This window comes from Dipodomys merriami, unplaced genomic scaffold, assembly GCF_024711535.1.
Source record: "Dipodomys merriami isolate MVZ:Mamm:240054 unplaced genomic scaffold, mDipMer1.0.p SCAF_26, whole genome shotgun sequence".
In the NCBI taxonomy this organism is placed as follows: domain Eukaryota; kingdom Metazoa; phylum Chordata; class Mammalia; order Rodentia; family Heteromyidae; genus Dipodomys; species Dipodomys merriami.
The window spans coordinates 14,032,162-14,056,552 of NW_027204048.1; the positions used below are offsets into that span (position 1 = coordinate 14,032,162).

Here is a 24,391-nt window from a genome sequence, read left to right on the forward strand (position 1 = left end):
ATGCCTTTTCCATTGGTCTATAGCAAGTTGGGACTCCCGCTTCTCCCATGGTTAAATGAATTGAATATACAACTTGACGCATTTCAGGAGAGACATATGAAATGGTGGCTATAATGCCACATATTTGTCAGAGTTGATATGTACTCTAGCAATTCAGTTTTCATCCTAATTCACATGGAAAAGTCAAAAGCGCTCAGTAGTTATAAAAAGAATAAATATAATTCTTAAGGAAAGCATAGGGAATCTTTCTCTTAAAAGTATAGTGCTTTGTTAATGTGACCAAGAATCAACATCATAACTATGTCCCGAGGGAAAAAAGTACAATATACAATATGATAGTAAACCTGTACTACAGTTTGTAATACACACTGTTTAGTTATACAAATAGTTACTTAGCTCAGATTTTTATTAATCTTAATCAATATATCTATTTACAACATATAATATGGAATGCCTAGTTGTAAAGAAAATGTTTGCTTCTTATATTGAAAACATTAAAATGCATAAATAAATCATCTATTCTACAATTCCAATTTCTGTGTGTGCATGTCCACGTGTATTGTATGTGAGAGAGGGTGTGTGTATAAACTTGTGCTTGAACTCAGGACCTTACATTATTGCTTGGCTTTTTTGCTCAAAGCGGGCTCTCTACCACTTGAGCTATACTTCCAATTCCTCCACCATTCTCATCTTGTCTCTCATCAATTATAATGCCCTTCTCCCTCATATTTAAAAGTGAAGGAATTTGGTTTACAAATAGTAGGAAACCTAACTTGTCATTTCACAAGCCATTCACAGGTACAATTTTTTAACCTACAATCTCCCTCTCAATCGATGATTTCCATATAAGACTTGTAAGATACATTTTCTTAAAAATGTTTCTACTTATCAAAATTCTACCCATTACTTATAAATTCAGACTCAGTGCCGTCTTCTATAGAACATTGAGTTGGGCTTGATTTCTTATTCATTTGAATATATTGCAGGCCGTGTATCTTGAATAGCTCAATATATCACATAATATTTCCTATAGTGATTCATAATCACATATAAGGATGTATTTTCCAATAGTTGAAGGCAGGTCAATGTGTATCTCTACTTTCTGTGCTCCAAGAGATAGTGTAGCCTAAATAAGGGCTCAGAAACTGCTCTGAACTAACTAAAAACAAATCATACCAGCCAACTTAATGATGGGAGAGAATGTACATGTTTCAATAACTCAATTGTGAAATACAAGCTCAAATAGAAAGTCTCATTTTCAATACAAAATGAAACAGTGTGAATGGCTACTAAATCATATTGAGCTACCCTGGCAGTATTGGGAGAGGTCATTTTTCACTTGCTAACTTTTAAATATGACTACTTCTAAAACAAATCTACAAAAAAATGAAGCAAATCAGTGGACATTAATATAAAAATATCAGTCCTAGATAAGAAGTTTAAGTTCCTGGTATGCTCTTGTTGGCCCCAATTTTCCTATTACCTCCTATGTAGTTTTAATATTCATCATTAGAACAGTTCACATTTTGGGCCAGATCAGAAAAACTCTTTGGTTTATAGTACTTAAGGTGTAAATTCTTCTTCTGATAGTGAATACATTGTGAGAAAGAACAAAAACAATAAACAATGTCCCAATCTCCTAAAAATAGAAAACTGATTAGAATTTCTTTTGAACCTTTAGAATCTTTAGGCTGGTATCCTTGTGTCATAATGCAAAAGACTAAATTCTTACAGGAAAGTGGTTCTTATTTAGTAAAACCTGACTAGTCTTTAGTTTGTAGATAGCTGGTTACTATAGGATCATCACTAAAGAGGTCACTAAGCAGTTCAATCTAAGATCATGATTAGGGACTGAGTCTGAATTTCACACAGCAATGTCTGCAAAGTTTACTGTTGAAGCATGCCTGTGTAGCTATGTTTACGTTGGTCATAAATTCCAGACACGTAGGAAGGTTTGCGGTAAGGATCTCATTCAAGCATCATATAAACGAAACCCATAAACAACATTGAGATAACATGGTATTTAAATCTCAGTGTTCCAGAGTTTTGTTCAGAAAGTCCCACTACAAATGTATCTCCCTGTACTTGGATAGTCGTTGAGCCTTGCGACAAGTTTGCATCAACTTACTACAATTATTATTTGAGTGCTTCTAACAGCAACTTGACTTAGGCTGGGAAATATCCTTATAACGTTCTCAAGGATTCAATCCATTATCTGTTGCATGATAATACTGTTTACACAGTATTCTGTTTACACAGAAGCACTGACTATAAGTGGGTTTGTAAGAACTAATTTGACAGTGTACCTGTATCACAATATAGAAACTCATTCAGCAGATAGGAATATATATATGTATATATGTATATATATATATATATATATATATATATATATATATATATATATATGTAGTTTGGAGTGAGGTGTGTCATCCACTGGTAAAGCACTAAGCAGATAACAATCTAGACTTTGCACCACAATTTATGTCTCACATACAAATGGCATTTCCAAAAAACAAAAAGAAAGAAATTACAGCTATTTGTCACCAAAATGGAAATCTCTCAAAGAGCAGAGGCGTAGCATCCAATTTAAAGCAGAAGTTATTCTTTAAAAAATTATTGGATAGTTATACAACTTGAGCAACTGAAAACATTCTGTGAAATTCCATTAGTTGTGTTTACAAATTCTGCACTATCAACCGTTAAACAGTCAATCTGTTTCTTGTGAGAAATAACTGGGTGGTTATCATTTAGGGAAAAGCAGAAGAGAGATACAGTGAGAGGAAAGATAGAGAGGAAAGTGCGCATAGGCATTGAGGGAGAGAATAAATAACCCTGGCCCCAGAAAATGATTTTAGGCACAACATGCTCAGGGTTCTGGGCCTTTCCTCTCTGTCCCACTCTAATTACCTGTGTTCACTCCCCCCGTGAATATCCATGCTCCAGTTGTCATGGCTGCTTTGATGAGTCCCTTTCCGAAGACTTGTTTGAGCTTTGGCTGGAGTTCAAAGTTTTGCAGGCCGCCATGCACAGAGATGAGAAGTTTGGGAAGCTCCAATTGCCATTCCTTAGTCATCAGATGTAGGAGGAGATCAGGTTTCGTATCAAAAGATACTCGCACATACTAGGGAAAGAAAAGCTCTCAATTAGAGAGACAGACAAGGCTGCAGGAGGCTGGTGTTCTTTTCAGATTGCAGTGTGTGTGTGTGTGTGTGTGTGTGTGTGTGTGTGTGTGTGTGTGTGTGTGTGTGTGTGTGTCCCTAGTTGAGTAAAATGTCTCATGTGAAATCAGATAGTTTAGAAAGGGGCGCTCATTTCCTTACCAGATAAGTTATAGAAGACAAGGAGATTAAACACTTGTAAAGGTTTCCTTGAAATATCTGTAAGCTTGACATTCACTAAACTTAAAAAAAAAAACAATTTGATTTTCTAAAGTGTAATTTAAGCACAATTCTCCTAGAATTAGTTCTTTGCCCAAGAGTCATTATATTACTATTTTACTACTACTGAAATTTATGGAAAGGTTCATATGTCTCTAATGCTCTGAATGGGAGCCAACTTTGGAAGTAAACTAGAGGCAGGTATAATTGTGTTTTCATGTTTTTGTGATTCTATTATTTTGAGAGGTTATGAAAGATTCTATCATAACAGCAAGTTATAGTTAATTCTCTTACAAACACATCACAGATCTGTTATATTTTCAAGATAAGTGACAAGAAGCATGGCAATGATTCCTACAGTATAATTGGGAAATTCATGTTTACAGCAAAAATCAAGATTTTACTACATGCAACAGGAAGTAAAATTACTAGTCTGTATCAGTGAGATGCTTTAGATACAATATATAGAATCATGTGCATACTCATTTAAGTCTTAGGTTAATTGCATAAATCTTTGTGTTTCTAGCCACACACAACTAGATATTAGCCAAAAAGTCAAAGGTCATCTGAAACACATTATTGAAATAACATAGAAAGAAGGAATATTCAATTCCCAAATAAAACAGAGCTGGAATCTCGAGAGCATGTAATACCAAGCAGGGTTGGCTTGAACCCTTAAACCCTGCAGACCTCGAACATCTCATTTAATGGCCTTGTGCTGACGAGGGAGTTCAATAGAAGGAAGCTGGTGCTCTGGAAAGAACTGCACTTTGAAGCACAAGGAAGAAAACAATACGCAACTGCACAAAAGACAGTGGCAACAAAGCCTGCCTACCTCAACCATCCCTTTGAAAGAATGGGAAACAACTCCCTTATGATTATTTTAAGACATGAATGCCTTTGACACAGGTTTTACTCCTCTTGGACACTGCCAATGTGGTTTGAGGTGTGTCAAGCAGAGAATTCATGTACACAGTATGATTGAGTAATGGCTGTGGATAACTGGCAGAAGACAATGCCAGTCTTCTGGGGGAGGGACGTGTCAGTACACATCCCATTGCCCCATGGGAAAATAAACATGCCATAGTAACCAAGTAAAACATTAGAGAAGAAAATCAAGCTGAGCACTGGTGGTTCATGCCTATAATCCCAGCCACTCAGGGGGCTTAGTTCTGGGGATTGCAGTTCAAAGCCAGCTGGAGGAGGAAAGTCCATGAGACTCTTACCTCCTATTAACCACTGGAAAACCAGAAGTGGCACTGTGGTTCAAAGTAGTAAACTGCTAGTCTTGAGTGAAGTAAAACTCCCAGGCCCTGAGTTAAAGCCTCATGACCAACAAAAAAAATAAGATAAAATAAAATAAAAATAAATTAAATAAATAAAATCACAAATCACACAAAGAAATAAAGCACCATAAATGAGAACCAGAGGAAATAACATAGAACAGAGTAAGATCTTCCTCTACAATGTTGAAATGATCTCAGAATACAAAAATCATATTTAACACATCAAAATGAATTCAGGTGAGTGGGTGAGAGAAAGGAACAAAGAGCAAAAAGATATGCCTATGTCCATTTGAAAAAGTAGAATTTATTTTTAAAGAAAACACCCTAAAATGTGAAAATTCCAATGGACAAATTACAGAACTGACACATTGACAATCGTTTCAGGAAATAAACCAATGCATGGTGACAAACAAAGGAATAGAAGCCATAAAAGAAAAGTAAAGAGGAGGAAGAGAAAATCAGAACGTTAGGCAAAAAAAAAAAGAAATAATGAGGCGATGGCAAGATTTGAAGAGAGAAAGGTGGAGTGTTGCTCAGAAATATTCAGGGATACTAATTCTCATGTCTAGGAAGCTCAATAAATCTTAAGCGCAGACACATCCCAGATAACACTAGAGTGTTTAGGGGTGGGGTGGATATCTGTCCTCTAAAAGAGGTAAAAGGATCACTTTGAAGAAGCAGTCATTAAACAGAAGGCCTATTCCACAACGGTAGCACCAACTGTGTCTTCAACATAACAAGACAACAAACCAACAGTCTAGCATTAGGTATGATTATTCTGTAAAGTGCTGGATAATACAGTATATAAATTAGATAGAAATAATCCAGCTTATGGTATTCTTAGGTCTATATGTTGCAGGAGTGAGGAAAGTTTTGATTAACTGTGGACCAATAATTGGTCTATTCTCTTTTTTTTTAAACTTAGTATCTGAGATTGCATGAACACACACACAGTATGCCACATATATTTGACAGTAAACATTTTTATAAGTAAGAGTACACAGTAAAATGATGATTTAAAAGTACTCTATAATAAATACATAAACCAGTAACACAGTCATTTACTACAGTATTATGTACTGTACAAATTTTAATGTGCAGCCAGGCATCAGTAGCTCATGCCTGCAATCCTAGCTACTCAGGAGGCTGAGATCTGAGGATCACAGTTTGAAGCCAGCCTGGGCAGGAAAGACATGAGAATGTTATCTCTAATTATCCACTGCAAAACCAGAAGTGAAGCTGTGGCTCTAAGTGGTAGAGTGCTAGCCTTGAGCAAAAGAGCTCAGGGGACAGTGCTCAGGCCCTGAGTTCAAGCCCCATTACAATAAACAAAAGTATGTTACATATTTATAGGACTGGCAGTGCAGGAGGTTTGTTTCTAAAGCAATACCACCACAAACATGAGCACTGTGACTTATTACAACCTTTAGACTTTGATAATGCTACTACCTCATCAGTTCCATTATCCTAGGGGATCACAATTGTATATGTGTGGCCCATTGTTGACCAAAAAGATCATAACATAACATATGACTATGTGTGCTCAGGGCACATAAATGCTGTGTTGCTTCCATGTCCCATCTCATGTACTTCAACAATAAAGAGACTGATATCATCCACATTTTACCAATGGGGCCCAAAAGATCCACGAAGTATTGAAGTTCATGTTGCTAGTAAAGGGAAGGGAGAGTAGCATTCACAATGAGGGCTGACACCAGAGTCCTTTTTTCTGAACTTTGAAAATATAAATACTTCTTTCTCTGTCCTTCTCTTCCTTTACCTATAACTAATTAGTTTCCTAGACCTTATCGTCCATTCCTTAAAATATTGTTTTTCCCACCAGGCCTTTCTCTGTGTTCTTCAGCTGCCATTTGAGCTACACACTCTCCTTTAAGTATATCAGTTTGGATTGTCACCATTGCCTCCTACTGATTTCTCTGGCCCTGAGCTACTCTATCGACACCAACAGGCAGACTTCTTTCGCCAGTCCCTTTTGTGATCATATTATGTCTTAATTGAAAACATCAGGATATAAAACGTCTCATGCTGCAGTTAGGGATTATCTCTAATTTGTCCTTATTGAGAAGTTTGTGGGTTTTTTCCCTTCACTTCTTTGTGCACTTCACTAATGCTGTTCCCCAAAGTCATGGGTATTAAAGTCGTCTACCTTACCCTGATAGAAATCATTCTCACCTTTCAAAGGCTTTTCATCATTCACAATGACTTTTCCTGAAAATGCAAGCCCATGTGAATGCAATGTGACTCTCAATCACACTTAGGGTATTTGTTTTCTGCTTACTTTCATATATCAGTTGATCTTCCATTTTGCAAAACCTTTGCGGGAGAGACGTTGTTGAACCTGATCTCTCTCTCTCTCTCTCTCTCTCTCTCTCTCACACACACACACACACACACACACACACACACACACACACATATGCCTTTCAGCATTGACTATGAAACAGTCACACTTGAATAAAAGAAACTTGGAGGTAGGAATCATGAAACCATAGAGATCAGCCAATTCTGCCCAGGTTCATAGGAAAGGACACAAAGACCCACAGAAGAGGCGTGACTAGGATCTCAGAGCTAGTGATCCAATAGTTCATCAATTGTTGAAGTCAGATGTCTTAGAGATACTGTTCTCACAGAAGGCTCTAGCCTGGGCTTTGTTTTCAACTTTGAATCACTTATCTGGTGACCTTGTCTTAAACACAGGTTCTGATACAATAAGTCTGGGTGGGGTTTGAGGTTCTGCATGTCTTTCTGCTCCTTGGGGGACATGAGCATCAATGAGGATGACTCCTCTCCGGGCCAAATTCCAACTGTGTGTACTATAGTTTGAATATAGTTCAAGTAAACAAAACCAAGTCTTCATTGCAAGAGTACTGAGAAGTAGAGCTCTTAAGAAGTGATTAGGAACCAACACAGATGCCCCTCAATGGATGAATGGATCAAGAAAATGTGGCACATATACACAATGGGATTCTATGTTTCCATCAGAAAGCATAACTTTGTTCCATTCATAAGGAAATGGAAAGACTTGGAAAAAATTATATGAAGTGAAGTAAGCCAGACCCAAAGAAAAGCAGGACGTACGATTTCCCTAATTTGTAAAAACGAGAATATGAATATGATATTCATATGATATGAATATGAGCTCAACAAACCAAGTTCTCAGTGCAAAAGACTATAATAATGAAGCATATGAACATGAACTACAACTTACGGAAACAAGAGGTTTTCATTAGACACTATATATATATATATATATAGTTCAGTCTTTTTTTCTCTATTGTTTTTTCTTCATTTCTCTTAATTTTTTGTACATCGTGTTTTGCATAATAGATAATGCAATATGTGAAAGGGAAAGGAATCACAGAAACAGCAGAACACCGATGAACCACAGCAACATTGATACTCACTTGACATTGTTGGATATGAACATTACATCTTGGCCAAGGAGAAGGAGGGGTAAGTGGGAGATAAGGAGGGATGGGGTAACAATGATTAAAAACAAATGTAATTACTGCCTTACTTATGTAACTGTAATGGGGGGGCAGCTTATCACCTTTTCAATTAAAAAAAGATAAATGTATGCAAGTTAATAAAGCTAAAAAAGTGATTAGATCAGAAAGATTCTGCCTTCCTCATTGGATTCATGCTGTTATTATAAAGTGAATTCCTAATAGAAGGATGAGTACGCCTTCCTCTTCCCCCCTCCCCTCTATCTGTGTGTATGTGTGCATATAGGGATACACAAGTATGCACACATGTATCCATGTCACCTTCTGCAGTGGGTTAAGGCAGTAAGATGGCCCTTGCCAGCAGTAACCCTCCACGTCTTAGATTTCATAGCTTCCAGAACTGTGAGAAACAAATGTGTTTTTTTATTTAAAAAATACTCAGCCTTAAGTATTTGGTTAGAGAAGTAAAAAGCAACACAAACAAAAATTAAAAACCCACTAAGACAATGTGTCCGGCATTTACTACCAGTCCTAATGGAAGAAAATAACCCACAATATTTTACCTGAAAATCAAAATGAAGAGGGGGAAAATATTGGATGAATAATTTTTTAAATATGCGATTGACAAGCTCTTCAGCATGTCACCACTAACCTAAAGCCTTTTGGTGAGAACTTATTTATTACTCAGAACATAGGATTAACTGTGGGCTACACCTAACTATCCAGAACACGGCAAAGCTGACATATAATGAGCAGCCTTGGCCCTTTGATGTTGTCTAATATTTGTGATTAATATGCTTTTCTCTTGAGGAATAAAAAAATAGAGGAGAGAAAAACTGGGAGAAATCAAGGGTAGAAATGGCATTGTCCCAAAATAAATGTATACTTGACCTGACTTATATAACTATAACCCTTTTGTACATCCCCTTTATCATAACAATAAAAAATAAAAGAACAGAGAGTTTAAATGAATCAATTTGTTATTTTTTCTCCTTTTTAGTCATTACTATTTAGCAACTCATGTAAATTATTTCAGGGATAAAAGCGTCATCAAAACCAGGAATGAAATATTTTGAGGTTATCTGAAGATGTCAGAGTGTGTGTGTGTGTGTGTGTGTGCGTGCGCGCACACACACACGCGTTGTTCCCCAAGTTTGAACTCAAAGGCCTGAGTGCTGTCCCTGAGCTTTTTTTTTGCCTAAAGCTAAAACTCTACCACTTGACTCCCAGCTCTGCTTCCATCTTGGTGGGTAAGTGGAGATAAGAGTCTCACAGACTTCCTTGCCTGGGATGGCTTTGGACTATGATCCTCAGATCTTAGCCTCCTGAGTAGCTAGAACTAGGAGACATGAGACACCAGCACCCAGCAAAATTTCAAATTTTAAATCATATTATTAAAGATGTTAGCTTATAAAATATCTCATACACATAATGGCATAATTATAGTATCATAATATTCAGTAAGTTTCCTAGGTGTTTATAACGGTTACCTCATGTGCTAAATCATCAACAGCTGCATGCTTATACATGGTTGGGTAGAGGGTAATTAATCAATTTATGTTAAATGGTCAATGCAAGTTGAAATCTTAAGTTATTTTGGCTATCAAGATAAGCTATTTTGCCTGTCTACTTGTGAGCCCATTGATTGCTAAGAGATTATTTTTTCCACATAACAAGAAGACTTCTGATCGTGTCTATTATATGTGGTCACCTGGGAATTACTCTGACATGGCACGCCCATTTAGAGGTTTCTCTGACCTTTGCAGTAGCACCTTTCAGCATCAGCTATGGATAATGTAATCATTCGGCCAACATCAGCATCAATTCTGTTAAATGGGGATTGACTCTGATCACATCACACACACACCAAAAAAACTACAAAAATTAAATTGTGGAAAGTGCATGGCAAAAAAAAAAAAAAAGGAAGTTGAACAAAGACTAAATTCAGTATTGCAAGTTCACATTTATGTTTTCTGTAAACTGGCCCAAATAAGTTGCCTTTCACTCCTTAACTATTGTACTTCTCAAAATAACCTTCATTCCTCCAGTGGAGGCATTATGTGTATGAGTGACTAGTGTAAGTATTTATAAAAGTACTTGTTCTGGGCTACCTAATACTCTCTTTACTACATGCTTTTAGACTCCCCAATTTATCATCTTAATGGAGAAGCTGAGCTCAAATAAGTTTACCCATGCCAGGAATTATGTATCTTTAATCTTTTCTATTAGTACATTTATTAGGCAGCAAGATGCTTGCTTAGGTGCTATGGAAGGTGGCGTTGTTTTTGAGAAAAAAATGCACTTTGATTTCCCAAATGAGGGGGAATTAAATTCTGTATATTAACTATCCTGCGAAATAAATTAAGCAATCTTAGGTATTTAGTTATAACAGCATGTAAAAGCATGAAGATAATGTGGCAGGTATTTGCTATTGGCCCAAATAGAGTTTTTTTAAAGTCCTAATATTTTACATGAACACAAAACAGGAAAAATACTGGAGGAATGAATCTTTAATAAATATAAAAATATAGTAACTGGGCTGGGAAGGTGGCTCAGTGGTAGAGTGCTTGCCTTGCATGCATGAGGCCCTGGGTTCCATTCCTCAGCACCACATAAGCAGAAAAGCCAGAAGTGGTACTGTGGCTCAAGCGGTAGAGTGCTAGCCTTGAGCTGAAGAGCTGAGGGACAGCACCCAGGCCCAGAGTTCAGGCCCCACGACCGGACACCAAAAAAATAAAATAAAATAAAAAATATATAGTAACTGACAAATTATTCAAAAAATCATTCATCTAAAGTTTGTCTTCCACCAGATTGTGTCTCATGCCTATAATCCTAGTAACTCAGCAGTTTGAGATTTGAGGATTGTGCTTCGAAGACATCCTAGGCAAAAACATTCCCCTTGAGACTCTTATCTGAAATTAACCACCAGGAAACTGGAAGTGGTGCTGTGGCTCAAAATGGTAGAGTGCTAGCCTTGAACAAAAAGAGCTTAAGGACAGCACCCAGGCCCTGAATTCAAAGCCCACAACTTTCATTTGAATAGCAGAGGGCTTTGGTAAGTCTGGAGGTTTTATTCAGCCTACAGCATGAGCAGGAGATGTTCCTGCAATTCCCCACAAAATCATCACTAGGAATGTTATTGTTCACTTATCAATGTGACTGCAGGTCACAGAGGTGTCACCGTCAGCAGAAAGTGCCCTTTGCCCTCCGTTCATTACATTCACAGTGAGCATAGGCTGCTGTGAGCACTTGGAACCGATGGGGCTATTCCTTTAGAAAATAAAAAACAAAAACCATTGGCATTCTGAATCTGAGCTTTTGTGGAGCTCTTTGGCTCGGGTAATTTGTCAGTCACCCTTTGAGCCTGAAATTTTATCCATGTAACTTTGTCCAAGCTGTTGTAATGAAAATGTTTTCATGAACCTGGAAAGGAGCTGTGGAATAATAAATCTGGCTACACACTTGGCAACGTGAACTGAAAAGTTCTGTCCTTACACTACAGAGACATCATTAATTTTTAGAAATAAACACTTGGTATTTATTAAGTAGTCTTTGTCCTCAGTAATGGACATGACATTGCTAAATCTACTTTCACAGTGTTGTTAATGTCTTTCTTTCAGGTCTCTAGTGGGAAATATGCCAAGTCTGTTTTCTGTTGAGAAATATGACAAACATCATTTCATTTTTGTTTTAATTCTTTGCAGCCACATTGAAGGGGGGCATTTGTAATTAAAGCTATGGCCAAACAGAATATGTCATACTGCTGAGATAATTCTGCTGATACCGGCTTTCTATATCCATAGAGCCTTTTGTTTTGCAGCCAGGGTTTAATGCTTATGATGGCTTAACAGATATAAAATCTGCCTAGAAAGAAAATATTTGGAATTGTCTTCACTGTTATTAAATTCTCAGTTTGATGATCCACAAGACTTGGGAAGTGAACCTGCCATATTGTTTTTGCAATTTCCCAGTGGTAGGTAAGAGCTACTTCTAGAGATGCTAAGAACTCAGAGGTAGAGATTCAAAAGTAATATGAAACTTCACTAAGCATATGAGCAGGTCAGAGGAGTTAAGGCTATGAAATTTCTTCCAGAATTATTTAGCATTCTTTTTCTAGAGCTAAGGAAAAGGAATAGGTTCTTGGAAGAAGGCTAGATTTTCCATCTTGAATTCATCCGATTAGGATTGGAAAGATAAGCGACATACCCTAGTTTCAGTCTCCATTTCATATCCAAAGACACTACTAATTTGTGGTCTTGAGATTATAAAATGGAGAATTTTCAAAAAATCAGTAGAATAATTACAACACATCCCAGAAGCTGTACTATGCTCATATAAAACTGCTCGGTTAGCAATCTGGTGATTGGCTTTAAAAAAAATGTGTGTGAGGGAGGGTTTATTTAATTTCCTATTTGGTGTATGCCAATCAATGATTTCCAGATCAAATTTGCAGAATGCAAAGATGGACAAGTTTTACATCTCAGTGGATGCTGACCTCCTCCTTCCCTTTATGCGTCCTCTCCCCACCCACAATGGTTAGAGGAAGCCTTTCCCTGTGACACCCAATAGTGAGAGCTTTCAGTGTGAAAATGAGGCCTAAGGATAATTATCTAAATTATATGCAAACTATAATAAGGGGCTCAACCTGATCTAATAAGCAGTAAATAGCTAGGGAAAACCTGAAGAGAATTATGTGGATTCCTTGAGAGGTTTAAATACACGTCCTTAATTAGGTTTATTCGTACAGGGCCTACAAGTCAGCTCAGCATTAATTAGGAGAGATGATTGGTAAGCAAATAAGACAGAGTCTGTATTCAAGCTCAGCAATGCTTCCTTCTAAATAAATGTATGGTAACCCAGATGAAGGAGCATCTTTGAGGAACCACATGACATCTGTTCACAGAGTCATCTTGCTGCTCTCTCTGACATTTTAGGAAAGGTCATGAGGTGTCCTAATGAAATGCCATGTCCTGGGGTAATACAGGGACTGTCTTTGGGGGCTAGGGCTGGAATCTGCTAGGATGCAGCTTGGTATTGGAAGAGAGTTCAAAATTCTTCTTTTAGTATCTTGAAACTCCCTGAGGTTCATGACTTCTGTCTGAAATGTGCACTGGGGCTTGCCAAGAATGGAAACTGAGGCTCCAACACCACAATGTACTTGGGAAATGGATCTATAAACCTAAGATGTAACTTTTTGTTGTTGTTTTTGGTTGTGGGGCTTGAACTTAGGGCCTGGGTGCTGTCCTTGAGTCTTTTTGTGCTCAAGGGTAGCACTATACTACTATACAGCGTCACTTCCAGTTTTTGAGTGGTTAATTGGAAGTAAGAGTCTCAAGCGAACTTGTCTGCCCAGGCTGGCTTTGAACCACGATTCCCAGATCTCAGCCTCTTGAGTAGCTAGGATTACAGGTGAGGGTCACTGAGCCCCTTCTAAGATGTAATTGTACAAAGACCTCTCTCGGCTCCCAGCTTTTGATTCAATGAACCTCGCCAAGCAGAACTGATTGGATGATTTTACTCCAAAAATTTCAAGGCCTCTTTGAAAGAACTAGAAATGTAATAGGAATTAGCTACCTTTCAGAGACTTGCCTGTGTTTTCCTCCTCACACCTCCAAATGGTTATTATCTGCTGTAGGCACTTATGAGAAGAGAAGTTGGGTCCTAGGAAGTTGGGTTCTAGAAGTTTGTTGTTAAATAATTGTGACACTGAGAAAATAACTGAATATCTTGGGGCTCCAGTTGCCTCATGTAGATTGGGATAATTAGTATTTTTTTAAGCCTAGCTGGGCACTGCCAATAACCTTAGTAACTTTCAAAACCATTAGGAGTCTTGAATGTCATTGGTGATGATCTCCTAAATTACTCAAAGCTGCCAAATTGGACAAACATTGCATGCAATCCCTTGAGTATCTTTAGTGCTAAAGGTCTGACATGTTGCTATCCTGCCCACATTACAGTTCAGATGCCCAGTATTCCTGCCCAGGATGATTTCATTAACACATGCCTTCTTTCAACTATTGCATCCTCTACCCAAACTCCTATAATCTACTGCATACTATGTGTACTGTTCCCTGTCCATTTGACAGGCACAGGGTTTCATCTTGGGGTGGTTGTAGGACAAAAGTTATGTTACATTTTACTTTAAAGAAATTAATAGGAGTCTGTCTGTCTATAGAATTTCTCAAATACTTTGTTAAAATCATTTGAACTTGAAACCAGGCACTGGTGGCTCACGTCTGTAATCCTAGCTACTCAGGAGACCTGTGCAGCAAAGTCTGTGAGACTCATCGCCAATAAATGCTACTCAGAAAAAGCTGAAAGTGGCAACGGTGGCTCAAGTGGTAGAGTGCTAGCCTTGAGCAAAAGAAGCTCAGGGACAGGGCCCAGGCCTCAAGTTCAAGCCCCAGGACAGGCAAACAAGCAAAGAAAAAATCATTTCAACCCCAAGACTTGTCAGAGCAAGGGATCAAAGTTACATTAGGTGAGAATAACTAAATATGCCTTGCCTGGGTGAATGCTGAGCTCTTTTTTGGATGCTGATTCCCTCTATAAAAACTGCATGCCAGTTTTCCCAGGAGGATAAGAGGCAAAAAAAGTTCACAAGTTGGCACTAAACCACTTACCCTGCTTTATAAAATCAGACTTCTGACATCTGCAAAACTCTGTTTCTTTGTCTAGAAATGGGAATCAGAATAGCAGATGGAGAAGTTTTCAATGGGGACAAAGTATTCATTTGTCTGGTTGAATAGCTAGCTGGGCCTTCTACTTGCTAAACATCCACTAACAAAAAGAAATAGAAGAAGAAAGAAAAAAAATGAATTTTCATTTTTCTGATTAGTTTCACAAAGAAAAGTTTTGCTCAGAGAGTAACTGCCTATCTTAGAGTTATTAAAGCACTCTTTGTAGAGGTAATACCAAGAACAAATGTTTATATAATTTTAACACCAATATATACTGTTCTAAACACTTAATATATACTAACTTATTTAATTCTTCAGACTGCCCTATGAAGCATAGGAATTACTACCCTCCTTTTACAGATGAAGAAACTGAGGCATAAGGTAAGTAAACTGGACATTTACACAGATGGTAAATGAGAGAGCCAGGATATTAATAAAATGCAATGTGGCTTCAGACTCAAAGGTCAATCTTTGGGCTATGGAAGTGTATAAAAATAAATGATCAAAAGTATATAAAAATTAATGATCAAAGCTAATATAGCAATACCTATACACCTAAATGAATAGCCTTGATTTTTTTGAATTTCTTCTTTTATGAATATCCATTCTGTTTTTTTCTATTTCAGAGCCTAACACAAATTATGATGATTAGAGTAACAATAACACAATATAAATTAGTTTAAATTTATGTAGTATCCAGCACTGTGTATGTCACTGTTTTATACATGTCATCACATTTAGTGCTTTTGAATGAGAGTGTCAACAATGAATTCTACTGAATAGGTTGAATTACCAAGGGTAAAAAAATCAAGTAACTTTTGCCAGGTCACATACATTTATTTGATACTCTTGAATGAACTTGGTCTGCCTGGATTCAGAACTATTCTCATCACTAGTGAACTCATCATCTATTCTTAGAAACTTTTAATGGTGGGGAAGATGACTGGACTTGTAAAAACTGGCTGAAGTCATTTGTGATTGGCTATAGGTTTTATGAATTGCAGGTACTTGAGAGCAATTTTCAGTTAAAATGATCATCTGGCCAAAGTACAGATGGCTTGTCTTCTGTGATTTACAGGTTATCTGAAGGCAAGCCACAAAAAGCAAACCAATTCATGTGGAGACAATGGCACCTTATGGTAGCCTAGACTCTCGAGTACCTGGCTTCACAGGACACTCTTAGGAGTGTTATTCCATATTTGACAGTGAAGGTTAGCATTGAAAATTATGGCCAGAGGCTTCCCACATGCCCTCTGGCTACAGCAGCTAAAACCACCATTCACCACCCTGCTAAGGTGGTGGATTTCAAGTTCTGTCATGATGATCATCCAATTAGCCACTTCCACACTTGTAGCATTTCAGTCCCATCTTATGAGTGGGGATTGTGCTGCCCAAAGGACCTTCAGTGACCTTATATATACAAAAACATCCCTTAAGTGGGTAGGAAATCTGACCATCTCCATTTCCCTTAGTTCTGTATAGGACAAGACGCACTAACCTATTCTTTGTTTTTCACCATGCTGAAGGTGACACATGGTAGCATCCCGTTCTTTCTAATATATAGTTCAAATTGAATAGGTATATAGGTTTTAATTTAATATCTAGCTCAAAATTAATTTTCCAAGGAAAAATTGTGAGTCACCATTCTTAGTAAGGAAATTACTGTGTTAGGGGAGTGGGAAGAGGAGAGGAGAGAAGAGAGGAGGAGAAAAGAGAAGAGAAGAGAGGCGGCACCAATACACATTTTTAGACTAACATGTGTGAGGTGTCTTCCTTGAGTTTTTCAGGATGCGGTTTTCAGCAGAATTTCCTGTCCAAACTCAGAACGCTCTAGGGTTCCTATGCAATGTTACCTCCTACGGCTCTTCCCTCACCTAGCTCTGTCTACCAGAACCAAGTGTGTTGTGTTATACAACTTCCAGAAGTTTGGAAGTATCTTCCATACCTTATTGCTTTCAATATATGTCAGCCAAATAGAGAGTGGCCCATGATTTCTACTGAAATGTAGAAGTAAAAACTCCTACAAGTAAAATTTGTGTGTGTGTATACATACATATATATATAATTACACATATTAAAGCCTCCATAAAAGAAATTCTCTTCCTATACAAACTTCTGTTAGGAACAGCTGCTCAGATCAATAGCATTCTGTATGGATGGCAGGCTATCTCAGAATCAGAAAGTAAATAGGCTGTGATGATCATTTTCACCTTGAATCAAGATAAATGGTAGACATGAACAGGACAAATAGAAACCTAAGAGCAACATTATTTTTACTAAAGCAAGGAGAATAGATTTAGGAAAAACAGATCTAAATGGATGAGACATGGGAAATAGCATCATAAATAAAGATTAACTATAGAAAATGAACCAGACACACACATGCAGTACCGCATGGACTCTCTTAGATGTGGCAGCTAGAAGATGGGTGTGGCATGGTGATGGATAAGAGGCCAGGAAGGCTGTATATGAGGGAATAGGTAAAGAGAGTTGCACTTGATCAGGGCATAGTGAATGTATGTATGGAAATATCTCACCACACCCCATTACTACGTATAATTAATAGCTGTTAATAAAAATGGACTTGTCATACTCTTAATTATAACAGTTACTATGTCTGATCTCATTAAGAAGTCCTAGAAGGAAGACTTTCTTTCTGCTCATTACAGAATAAGAGGTTAGGCATACAAGGCAAGGTCACCCCACCAGTTAGTGGCATAGTTGAGGATGGGCCTGGACACTAAGTCGCAGGCTCTTGGCCACCCTGCTGGATGTGAGAATGAATGGTGGGCTGTCTGATTACCATGGCTTTGTTGGAATGGCCACCTCCTTGGAACTCAATGGTTCCAAAAGCGTCCGTCGGGCTGAGCTGAGTGTGCTTGCTGATGGACCACTTCTCAGACTGAGTGTCATTTCGGGAGAGGCGACTTTCATTTTTCTCATTCTGAAGCACAGAGATACTGGGAGTGAGTCCGACATGTTGGCCTATTAGACGCCCACAGCAACACCTATAACATAAGAGGTGAAAAATGTGAACCCTTTGTGTGAACACTACTGGAACTCACACTCCAGGTAATCAGCTGTAGAAATCGACAGTCTGTCTTCACCCATTTTAGTCACTTCTCAGACACAGGCTGCTGTATCTCATAAATAGTGAACTCAGGAACTTCTTCCCTCCAACTCTCCATTCGCTATGTAAGCTACAATAAGGCCCTTTGACCTCCTTCCACAGCTTTTTCAGCTGCATTGTTGGAAAATGGATACTTGTGAACAAAAGTTGTCTAGATTTTTCTATTTCTCACTCTTTCCATCAATCAACTGCTGCCTGAAGGACATTGAACACTTTGAGGGAAGAACTTTAATATGCACATTTAAATGAGGAAATCTCACTTATATGTGAGTCGTAACTTAACTTGTCTCTCCTCAATTGGCATTTGCTGTCAACTATCCAATTCTGAAAATAAAAAAAAATCCATAAGCTTATGCGATCTTGGAATAAAAATGAAAAAGTATTCAGAATATATTTGAGAACTTAAAGTTTGCATCTTCTACCATAAAAATTCCTTTATATATTACTACTACCAAGTATTACAAATATTGGTAATGGTAGATATATAACTATCTTTTTAAAAACACTAATAATTTAGTATCTATTTAATGGTGAAATATTGTAGGTTTGGAGGTTAGATAATTTGTCCAAGATCATACAGCTGGTCAGGATAATTGTCTAAACCATATTTTAAATTGCTTTATGACATTTCCCCTCATAGAGTTATTTCCTGATGTAGATGGGCTAAGTTATCCCCAATGATTCCCATTTTATATAGTATTGATCTTCAGGAAGGAAAGTAAAGTATGTAAGAAGATGTGCAGAGGAATTTAAAGTGCTGCAGTGTCTTCAGTAATCTGCTAGGCTTCTTTAATCTAGTCTACCTTTTTTTTTTCCTCTGTAATAGAGCATACTGGTACAAACTAATAGAGCCTGATGCTGGTAGTTCACATCTACAATCCTAGCTACATAGGAGACTAGGATGGAAATGATCATGGTCTGAGGTCAGCTAGCCATACATGTGACACCCCTCTGAACCAATAGCTGGGCACAGTGGTTCATGCCTGTCAGCCCAGCTGAGTAGAAGGCTAAAACTTGGAGGACTGTGGTTCTAGGCCAGCCCAGGCAGAAAAGTTTGTGAGACTCTATCTCAATGGAAAGAATCTGGGCATGAGGGCAAACACCTGTCATCCAAGCTATGACAGGAAACATAAAGCAAGCAGATTATAGTCCAGGTACATGCTTAGGAATAAAGTGAAATATGATTTTAAAAATGACCAGTACAAAGAAAAAGTGCTGGTGATATGGCTCAATAGTGGTATATCTACTTAGTAAACACAAGGTTGTAAGTTCAAACCCCTGTACCTGGACCCTCAAAAAACCATAACCACCATCAATAAACTAAGCAACTAAGCATTTTGGTAAAATATTTTAAGAAAACAATGTCAGGGTTGGGAAGGTGGCTCAGTGGTAGAGCTTGCCTTACATGCATGAGGCCCTGGGTTTGATTCCTCAGCACCACATAAACAGAAAAAGCCAGAAGTGGCGCTGTGGCTCAAGTGGTAGAGCGCTAACCTTGAGCTGAAGAGCTGAGGGACAGCGCTTAGGCCCAGAGTTCAGGCCCCACAACTGACAAAAAAAGAAAGAAAGAAAGACAGAAAGAAAGAAAGAAAGAAAGAAAGAAAGAAAGAAAGAAAGAAAGAAAGAAAGAAAGAAAGAAAGAAAGAAAGAAAGAAAGAAAGAAAGACAGAAAGACAGACAGACAGAAAGAAAGAAAGAAAGAAAGAAAGAAAGAAAGAAAGAAAGAAAGAAAGAAAGAAACAGAACAATGTCAAAACCATAATATGACCCATTATTATATGCAGTGATTAGCTGCTTCTGCAGTGAAAGAATGTACAGGCTTTGGGGCTAATTGTTAACTGTAGGCATCAAATATGAAATATTACGTTATATGTAATATATAAAATATTTAATATCTATTCATATATAATATATAAATGTATGCCTCACATGTGTCCTGCAGTAATGAAAAATTAAAGATGTTTCATTTGACCATGGTTTTCTTCTAATGATAGTAACTGCCATTGCAGTTTCTCCCTATAATTGCTAGTACATTAGATAGTAATATATAATTATTTGACACATTAGAGACAATAATATTACCTATGGGGGTCTTTGGTGCTGGGTATGATGTGAACACATTCTCTTTTATAAAATGCTCTTTCTATCCAGGATTTCTGAGCCTGAAAAGAGAGAGAGATAAAAGAAAGGTCAGTATAAGCTTTGAATATGAGTAGGAAGCAAAATTTCATAATCATATAATAGAGTAGAATATGATAAAAATTATGATTGTTTCACACATTTATATTACATAAATAAAAAAACCAATACTCATGGAATCTAATTTGGTTGTTGTTATAATAATATTGAGAATTAAAGGAAATAGCCAGGCTAAAAGTATTACTGGTGGAAACATACAAATTCATGATGATTTTTGTTTGTAGTGCTAAGAATTGAACCCACAACCTCGCATATGCTAGGCAAGTGCTCTTATCACTGAATAGTCTGTATTCCCAGACCATAATAATGATAGTTGAAGACAAGAAGTAAACACAGATTACAGGGACAATGAATTTGGAGGGACAGAATTTGCTTCTGACCTTATACAAACATTCAGTGGTAAGCACAAATGCATTTAAATAATGAAGTTTTCGTGGCTTCCATTAGATTTTCCTTAATGATGGAAAAGAAAAATGATGGAGGAAATTATATAATTCAAAAGCCCAAACCATCACCATGCTTTTGTAAATTACTAATGCTTAAGAAGAGAGGGAGAGAAAGGAAACAAAAACATAAGGAAGATGAATGTCTTCCTCTTTGTCCCAAAGTTCATAGAAATGCCTTTAGAAGGAAATAAGGCAACACTTCCTTTGGGTCTTTTTCTCTTGCATCATGCCATTTACGCACATTTAGCAGATACAGCTTCTTAGAATGGGTATAGTCATGACTGTCCATCCAGAAATACTGGCCCTGAGATTAAGTTTCCAATGGACAAAGATTATTCTAGTGATCTTTATTCCAAAGCATCACTCTACCTTTTTCTTTGCTACCAGCACTGGAAATAATAGAGAAGTCTTTCAGAAAACCCAATAAGCTACCCTGAATATTTCTTTGCTAGGCATTTAAGGTGCAAGTTACAGCATGTGATCATCTCTCTAATCTAATATCAGGTCTTAATTCATATGCTTAACACAAAACCAACTGAGTGGTTTCATTTGGCTTGTTTCAATCACTGGTGTGAAAGTTCCCAGCCCGTTTGATGCCTGTTCCTAGTCTTGATTTGGCCTAGTACACCAAGGTTTATTATTGGCTGTATGAAGTTGGGTTTGACTTCACTCACTCAGTCTGGTACTGTTGAAGTTGGCAAAAGTGAGTTGCACCAATGGCAGTCATTTCTAAATAACTGGGATGGTGAACAGTTTACAAGTGTCAACAAGGGGTATGGTAGAGGGCCACCAAAAACCTAATCATGTTTGGGTGATGATCACAAGTAGCTCATATGATTTCTGAATGTTTGTATATTGCCAACACAAAAAGGCACACACACAAGGCCTCAGAGACCTGCAGGTGTAGGTGGACCCCTGTTACAAAGGTAACACTAGCAGTTTTGTTTGCCAGCTGGTCACAAAATTGTCTGTTGTCATACTTCACTTAATATAATTTTTTCCAAGTCTTTCCATTTCCTAACAAATGGGGCAATGTCATTCTTTCTGATGGAGGCATAGAATTCCATTGTGTATATATACCACATTTTCTTGATCCATTCATCTACTGAGGGACATCTATTTTAGCTATGATAAATAATGCTGCCATGAACATAGTTTTGATGGTAGCTTTAGAATGGTCTTGTTTGTGATCATTTGGGTAAATGCCCAAAAGTGGGATTGCTGGGTCATAAGCCAGGCCCAAAGAAACATAGGTCCCATGGTTTCCCTTATTTGCAATAACTAGTATATGTCTGAGACAAGCAGAAACAGTCAGATAAGTTGATGTTAGGTGAAATGAACCCCAAGATAAGGACTCAAATGGTTTTTCTTTCTTGCTATTGTTTCTAACATATTTATAAGATGATTTCTTTGTTGTTTTGTATGTCCCTCCCCCAAGGTATAACCACTGTTGTCACTGTATTTGATGTTTGTATAATTTGGGGAGGGAGGGGAAAAATCAAATTGTTTAAATAGAGATACAGGTGGACCCATTGCAACAATGAGATGTACAGACGTTATGTCAAAAAGCGAACTTTACAACTTTGGCGGAGGTGGGGTGGGAGGGAAGGGATAGGAAGGGGAAACAAAGGAGGAGGCAACAATGCTTGATAAGAAATGTACTCAGTACCTTGCTCATGTAATTGTAACCCCTCTGTACAGTCTTTTCACAATAAAAAACACTTATTAAAAAGTAAAAAGAATTTAAAAGTAGGAATTAGAAAAGCAAAAAAAAAAAAAAGTCCATTGTCAAAGCCTTCTCAAAAATGTAGACAAAATGGAGCCAAGAAACCAAAACATCAACAACAACAAAAACCATAGTGGCTCCATTTTTGCCACGTAAGTTAGCTTAGCAACAGAGATAACCAGGCTTTATCTTTGTAAAAAGCCTGTATTCATAGGTCAGGATTGTCCCTAGACACTGAATACTTTCATTGATACTATCTCTTGGCAGGAAGATGGTAGAATGTCCCTCCCTGGATATCTGAAACCCACTTCCCCTACACCTCAGGGAGCAGAGAAAAGAGGATAAACTACTATCTTTTTAAATTTTGCTGGCCAGCCTTCAAAAGCATCTGTGAATTTCAGGGCGTGCTGATCAATTTCCCTTGAAAAGCAGTATTGTTGGTAGAACATGAGGACTGGAGTGGGAAAAAGTTGTGTCTGTGGGGCTTTGGGAGATGGAGAATTTGACATGAATTCTTTTATCCTCAGATCTCCGATTTTCCCATCTCTAGAAGGAGCACCATGGTAATAGATGACATAGTTGTTCTTACCATATTTTGGTTACCATCCTGTTATATCTAGAAATGGGACTGGTCTTGGTCTGATTTTAGTACTGAGTGCTTGGATGGAGATTCAGGTGTACGTTCTAGGAAGTTCTTGTAGCAATAACCTAGTTAGTCTTTCTTTATATTGGGTAACACAGGGCACCTGGCTGGCCACTACAAAAGGTAGAAAGAAAAGTTACTTCACTTCTCTGAGCCTCTTCTGTAGCATGCCAGCTCCTTAGGGTGCTTTAGCTGTATGTGTGTGTGAGCGTGTGTGTGTGTGAGTGTCAGTCCTGAGGTTTAAACTCAGGCCTGGGTGCTGTCCCTGAGCCCTATTTATTTTTATGCTCGAGGCTAGTGCTCTATCACTTGCTACAGCACCACATCCAGAGATTTCTCCCCCCCCACCCGAAAGTTAGTTGAAGATAAACGTTACACAGACTTCCCTGCTTGGATTGGCTTCCAACCTCCATCATCAGATCTTGGCCTCCTGAGTAGCTAGGATTACAGGGATGCGCCACAAGTGCCAGGCTGGAGAACTTTGTGATCATCCCAACAAGATAATTCAGCTAAAACACCTGAGATCCAATAGGTTCCTTTGGGTCCTAATTGGGTATTGTGTCCTCTGCATACCATCTCCACAGATCCTCAGAAGAACTCAGTGAGAGAGTTCTTGGCTACTCTTATAGCCATTCCTCCAAAGAAGAAATTGAGACCGGGATGTAGTAAATGAGTATTAAAGCCAGAATTTGAGCTTGAACAGTGCGATTCTTGGATTCCTACTCTTGTTCACTCTGCTACACAGCTTCTTCAGATGAGATATTATTGGCAATCCCCCCTGCTAGTTTCTGCATTTGGAATGAAGAACCTTTTGGTATTTGTTCATTTCTCTCTATTTAAGGTAATGCATAGGGTAGAAACCCAGGAACGTTGGAAAGTGGTAAAAGAAGGGATAGTCATTGTCATGGTCTCAGCAAAGAAATAAAATCACAGACCTTCAATTTGAGGGTTTGTGGGACTGGAAACAAATGGATTAAAATTTTCAAGGACACCATTACTTTTTCCATTCCTAGATTCCAGTTTTAATTTGGAAGTTCCTGATGACTTCACTAAGTTGGCATGTGTTAAAAAATACATTATAAATGTATGGCCAAATGGATTTTTAAATCTTTGAGTATAAAGTATTGTAACTTTCTCAAAGGTAAGAAGGCAACCTCATTGTTAGCAAAATGACTGAGGATCAATTTCTATTTATCGTTAGTAGTAGATTAATAGTTTCCTTTGCTAAGGCACAGACAAGTAGGAGGAAGAGAAGAAATATAAAGTAAAAGATACATTGTAGTTGACTTGGATTCTTTTTGTTTCTGAGAAAGACAACACATCTTAAAATAATATATGCATAACATATTCTAAAAAAAATAGCATGCACAGTTTGTTATGCACTATTGTGGGATTTGCTTTATTATGCTTTTATCCAGGTCTTTAGTGTGGACA

The 24,391-nt window shown here is 37.7% G+C and overlaps 1 protein-coding gene across 20 annotated transcripts in view; it reads right to left on the minus strand.

Moving 5' to 3' along the window:
• Trpm3 (transient receptor potential cation channel subfamily M member 3) overlaps nucleotides 1–24,391 on the minus strand; it is a 517,403-nt gene that overhangs the window by 265,621 nt on the left and 227,391 nt on the right. For all 20 annotated transcript variants that reach the window (XM_070035730.1, XM_070035729.1, XM_070035727.1 and 17 more), the window contains exons 2-4: nucleotides 20,026–20,105; nucleotides 17,617–17,821; nucleotides 2,911–3,124 (exon numbers count right to left, since the gene is read on the minus strand). In XM_070035730.1, the coding sequence (XP_069891831.1) occupies nucleotides 2,911–3,124; nucleotides 17,617–17,821; nucleotides 20,026–20,105 (499 nt within the window). The remainder of the gene's footprint in view (nucleotides 1–2,910; nucleotides 3,125–17,616; nucleotides 17,822–20,025; nucleotides 20,106–24,391) is intronic.